Here is a 6,292-nt window from a genome sequence, read left to right on the forward strand (position 1 = left end):
TGGAGTTATTACCCTTGGTTTCATTAATGCGATGCATGCGTTCCATGATGTTGTATTGCACTCATTGATCTACCAGTTATGTTGAATGATTTCTCTTTTAATATCAATTACTCACAAATACTTCATATATTTCAATCATACAAACAACTGCTCATTCAATGTGTGACGGGCGTATTATATACCGCTCGCGGTAACCTTGTTTCTGTTATCATTGTTTCTGTATGTCCTTGTTTCTGTTATCATTGAGGGTATTTAATACTTACAGTTCTCTTTGTCCAGCAAATAAAGAACATTAGTTGTAAAATCCCATTCAAATTTTCATCATTTATGCAATTATTTTGTTTGTAATTCTTGATATCAATATCAAATCTTTCTCTGAAAGTATAAGTGCTACACCAACCAAACTTGGACCATACATGCATCTTAGGTAGTCTCAACCCTTGTATCAAATGGTGGATGCAGCATACCTTTCATCATGGTCCATTGACTCTTCAGCATCTCCATCAACATTAAGTTTTTGTGTTTAACTTAGTTTCTCTGTATTGATGGTCAAAGCGGGGCATAGGTGAGACATATCAATCCGAATGGCTTGTTATTTATGAATTAAATTGTTAAAACAAAAGATATAAAACACTAATGTTTAGTCCTTGATATCTTTTTAAGGCTTGTGAAAGGTTTCCGGGATGGAAATAATTGTGTGGAGTTCCTGTTTTCCCTGCCGAGGTTCTGTAGGGGAGAGGTTTGTATTTCCTGATTGTATTAGGCAACCCCTCCTTCCCCCTAATTCCCTGATTTTATTTACATGTTCTCTCCACAATTATACACATTGTATTATGAAAACCCCTTCTTGGTAGCTACTAAATATCCCGATAATTACATTTTAATTATGGTATGCTCCCTAACATGTCCAGAGTATGAGTATTTCAAGTCCATTTGAAGCCCAAGAGTACAATGTAAATCTAGGCCAGTACTTCACTTTGATTGGAGTGTGGCAGAACACATCTCAGTTATGTAAAATCGGAGTTAATTTTTCAGTGGTTTTAAGTCGCATTATGATAACATAACTATATCATTACAACAACTTGTGTTATCTTTTTCATGGTTGATACTTTTTTTAAAATTTAGGCATAACAATTATCTAGACTGGTGAAAGTTAAATGATCATGGATATCATGTATTTTGTATTCCAGTCAGTTTAGCTATGGTGAAAGGGGCGGCAGTGGCCAAGATATTAAGGCATCTGACTGTCTATGATCACTAGCCCTCCGACCTGGGTTTTTTCCGGACACTCAGGTTTTCTTCAACCATCAAAACCTGTCTTGTCCTTAAATTACCATAGCTGTTAATAGGACATAAAGCACAAACAAACTAACCAAACCAAACCAAATTTGCCACAGTGTTCGGGTCGGATAGAATTGTTAAAATAAAATCCTGAAAATCTGTTTGTAACCGATTCTTGGAAATAACTGAATAACACAGGTGGAGTATAGAATGGTTCGGGGATGTTGCAGTATATGTGCTGTAGCATTCAAGTGAGGTGGCACTATAAATGATGCCGTTGGAAGCACGGTCCCACTACAAGCAGAACACAATACACCTCCAGCACACACACACAGGCATACACACAAAGGGAGATATTAGCCAGGTGGCATAGGACTAGTAGTTAGCGCCTGATAAGGCAGCTCCTGCGAATTCCTCAAAATTGTATTAATTGTATATCTATGCACTGTAAAGTGCTTTAGAGTGGCTTATGTTAGCTAGATAGGGCGCTATATCAAATGTTGTATATTATCATTATCTGCTAGGTTGTTTTACAGTAACACTACTCGTTAGAATAACTGTTGTGATAAGTCATGGTATTTTGTTTTCTTAGTGTGACTTAGTATTAAGACCATTGTTTATAGTATATATGACACCTTGTGGCAGAGATCACGCATCGTAGTAAGAGAGCAGTAAGGTGTTGTAATTTTCTGTACCACAAGCAACTGAAGATATTGTATCTGTTTAAATAAATGAACTATTAAGATAAACTGGAAAAGATGTCTCTCGTAATTTTTCCATCCTTAAACTCTTCTTACAGGATGACAAGCTGACAACAGACAAGGTGTCGCGGGTCGGTCTTATCGAGGTGGAGTGCTACCGGGCAGTAAAGATGGGGTCATTTGTGACGAGGAGAAAGAAGGATCTACTGTTTGACCAGGCAAACAAGAAGGACTGTCTTGGTGTCACGCAAGGTATACAACAGTAGTGGGTGGTGTAGCCACCAGGGATAAATCTATTGGTGCTGAACTGGATATATCGCCTCGTAACTTGACCAAAACTGTGTGATCCGTTAGCGACAACTAAAAGGTTGAATGTTGCATAATTTCAGTCATGGTAAATCTGCTGACACCAACTTTTGGTGACGTCACACAATGGTGTCAAGTTTGTGGAAAATTTGCATAGCTTCGCCCACATGTATTGTTGTTGACTTCATGGAAACTAATCGTAAAGTTTATGAGATGATAAATCCAGTTTGTGTAAACAGTGGTGATTGTCAATGAACACTGCAAATATAGAATAATACGTTTGTATGTAGTGTGGTATTTGTATGTGATACTTTTGTATGTAGTGTTATACATGTACTTTTATTTGTAGTATGGTATTTGTATGTAGGGGTACTTTTGTATGTAGGGGGTACTTTTGTATGTAGGGTGATACTTTTGTATGTAGGGTGATACTTTTGTATGTAGGGGTACTTTTGTATGTAGGGTGATACTTTTGTATGTAGGGTGATACTTTTGTATGTAGGGGGTACTTTTGTATGCAGTGTAGTACTTTGTATTTAGTGTTACTTTTGTATGTAGGGTGATACTTTGTATTTAGTGTGATACTTTGTATTTAGTGTGGTATTCTGTTTTTAGTGTGTTACTTTTGTATGTATTTTGTTTTTGTAAAGTTATATTTTCAGTCAGGTTGTCACTTTCTATATCTCTTATGATGAGATTAAAGTCCTCTGTTTGCTCTTACCCCAGGGCAATACCTGATGGCGACCACCAAGGCAGGGAAGGTCTTAAAGAAGCGGTCAACAAACAAGATGACGGACCACTGGGATGTGGGCAGCATGCGGAGTCGACAAAGTGTGAAGTATGTGACCTCACAGACACTTGTTGATCTTGGAGTTTCTGTCCTCCCCATCCCCTTCCCCACAAAGTCCAGGCCAGTCTTATGCAGCAGCACAGAAACCATCACTAAACAGGAAGCTACTACTATAGACATAAAGCAGGAAATAATTCAGGGTTCTTCAGTCCAGCATTCAGGCATCAAATTTCTTGTATGAATGAATAGATACGAAACTGCATTTGAAACACTTTTTTTTTCACCAAATCAATTTTCTGTTTTGTCATTTGACACAACGACTTTTTGACATTAAATTTTCAGTTAACGTTTCACTATATATGTCATCAGGCATTGTTTGATGGAAACGTCCTTTTGATGTTCATTTGCCCTGAAGCTTTGTTTACCTTCATCATCCATCACGCTTTGTTTACCTTCATCATCCATCACGCTTTGTTTACCTTCATCATCCATCAAGCTTTGTTTACCATCATCATCCATCACGCTTTGTTTGATGGAAACTTTCATTTGACATCATATTTTGCGTTATTTAAACCTTCATTTATTATCAAGCTGTTTTTGAAAAACAAAACAAAATCTAGTCTGTATCTTTTTTTTTCATTATTGTTTTTAATGTGTTCGTATAGAATTGTTCCAAGTTGTAGTTAACCCTGTGCTGATATGTGTTGTTAAGTATGTTTTGTTGGTAAGTGTGGTTAGATGTGTGCTGATGATCATGACTGTAAGGAAACAGATGATGTTTGTTTGTAGAGGAAATGTTGTGACACAGACATGTCAGGACACTGTTTATATCTCTAATTACATTGTATATTACGTGAAAGTGTTCACAGTGCTCAGAATTGTAAAGTTTTGTATAAAATTATTTTTTTGCTTAATGTTTACACCATCAAAAGTAATTTGGTCATATTCTCTGCATGTTTATAAAGTTCAATAAATATTTAATTAAAACAAAACATCTTGTCCTTCAGTTGTTTATTGACCTTGAAGCACAAGTCCTGAAAAGGGCATATACCACAAATATATCCTTGTTTATAACCGTTTTAATCAAATATCTTTACAAATGCTCTTGACAAGTACTGTGATTGTACAGTCAAACTTCAATGTTTCAAACTTTGCGGGACTATCGGGGAAAAAATTGAAACATAGAGACTTCTTCAACTCCTGAATATTGAATTTCGAAAATCTTTGACATCCTGTATATAATGCATAATATCGAATGTGATTATTAAGTGACAGAACACAAGGCAAGAAATCTAATTTGAATCTGTATATATTGGATTTATAGTAATAAAAAAATAGTTTTACATATATTTAAACACTGTAGTTTGCATGTTTAGGTGTTAAAATGGCCGCATGACATTTCATTGTTATCGTACAGGTAATTGTTTTATTTCCCTTTATTAGTTATTTTTAATGCTTTCATAACAATTGGACCTTTAGTATGATTCAAAATAGCAAGAAATTTGATTCATTTTTAAATGGAATATCAGTGCTGTTACATAGGAAAAAGTCTGGGCCCGTGGTCATGACATCGTTCTCAAGCTCCAGCATGAAATCTGTGCTCAAACCAACTTTCTTGCAACTTCGCTTAAATCATGTGACACTGCCAAAAGATCAAGTGTAAATATTGAAAACAGTATTTGGCGTTAAGTCTGTCCAAAATTTTTACAAATCAATGAGAAAATGCATTTTTTTTTTACTAATTCATCACTGGAGTAGGGTATTGGGCTTGAGCACAGAACCTGAGCATGAGAACAGTTTCATGAATACGGGCTCCAGACTTTCACGTAACTTGTCAAAGTTATGGAAGTTTAACAGTCACCTGATTATGTACTTGGAGCATGGTTTGAAAAATTCACAACATCTATAAAAACATCGTATATACCTGTAAGTAATGACAGAATTATGCTACAGACAAGCAGTGTCCTTTGATCTCAATTTGTAGTGTTGACATTGGAGCCTTTGTCTGGATAGATGTTGTTCCGAATACACCGAGGTCATATTTTGCATATTATAGAAGTCCATTAGTATGAGGGAAAATGCTGCCTTACTGGGAAGTTAGCTTTTCCAATAAAGCATTATAACCCTGGGATGCGCTCACTAGTTCAGCAATGATGAGTCTGGTCTGTGGCTGGATGGGTGCCCGTCTGCATGCCTTACTGGCATTAGCTAGCTTTTTGATTCCAGTGATTCGGTATAACTCTGGGATGTGCTCAGTAACATTAAGTGTTGTTAGTGCCTACATGTTACAATTTAACTCATATAATATGACCTATTGTTATCAAATTCCAGACAAACTGAACGGTGTGTGATAGACAATCATCACAATGATAAATATAGAGTGGTGTCCTAACTAAACCATAGGTTCAAACTGGGATCACTGTTTTAGGTAAGTTTATTTCGTAGGAAGGTGAATGTAAACAATGTTTATGAAGTTTTGTACTATAACAATAGACCCTGTAATTCATTATAAGGAATGATGACAATTTCCATTTTCTTCACCTCTTTTTTTCTGCCAGAAATACGTTAACCACACACTTAACAGAACCAAACAAAAACTGGAACCTTCACACAGGATTAGCCTTACTACTACATGTAGATGATGTAAGTACAAAGCAGAGTATTGCAAGGCAATCCATAGTCCCTCACCAGTAATGATTTCTATATTTAACAAACAGTACACTTATATGTGGAAGCATAGGTCACAGTGAGGATATAGTCACCTTCTTCATCCCAAGATGTCATTGTACACCAAATCTGGTTACTCCAGTTGAAATATCATAGAAAAAATGCCTTGGACAAACTTTTTTCAAAAGTAAAGGTCAAAGGTCAAGTCACAGGTCACAGTGAACTAATTTTTGCACTCTGCATTTCGCCATCCCAAGATGTCCTTGTACATAAAATCTGGTTACTCCAGTTGAAATAGTATAGAAGATGAGCCCCGGACAAAGTTTTTAATAAGTTAAGGTCAAAGGTCAAAGCATAGGTCACAGTGAGGTCATAGTGACCTTCTTCTTCCACTCTGCACTTCGTCATCCAAAGATGTCATTGTACACCAAATCTGGCTACTCCAGGTGAAGACATGTCCCAAATAAAAAGGAAAGACGGATAGAATGCACCCGGAAACCGGAGGGGGACTAAAAAGTAAGAATAACAATAGTTTTTGCAGGTATAT

The 6,292-nt window shown here is 36.4% G+C and overlaps 1 protein-coding gene across 3 annotated transcripts in view; it reads left to right on the forward strand.

The window, feature by feature from the left end:
- The window catches only part of LOC110441277, a 10,181-nt gene extending 6,118 nt beyond the window's left edge, over window positions 1–4,063 (forward strand). For all 3 annotated transcript variants that reach the window (XM_021484388.1, XM_021484387.1, XM_021484389.1), the window contains 3 exons: window positions 664–739; window positions 2,081–2,234; window positions 3,015–4,063. In XM_021484388.1, coding sequence (XP_021340063.1) covers window positions 664–739; window positions 2,081–2,234; window positions 3,015–3,319 — 535 coding nt within the window. In that variant the 3' untranslated portion in view covers window positions 3,320–4,063. The remainder of the gene's footprint in view (window positions 1–663; window positions 740–2,080; window positions 2,235–3,014) is intronic.
- Window positions 4,064–6,292: the final 2,229 nt, after the last annotated feature.

The sequence above is a fragment of the Mizuhopecten yessoensis genome, unplaced genomic scaffold, assembly GCF_002113885.1.
Source record: "Mizuhopecten yessoensis strain PY_sf001 unplaced genomic scaffold, ASM211388v2 scaffold715815, whole genome shotgun sequence".
NCBI classification, from domain to species: domain Eukaryota; kingdom Metazoa; phylum Mollusca; class Bivalvia; order Pectinida; family Pectinidae; genus Mizuhopecten; species Mizuhopecten yessoensis.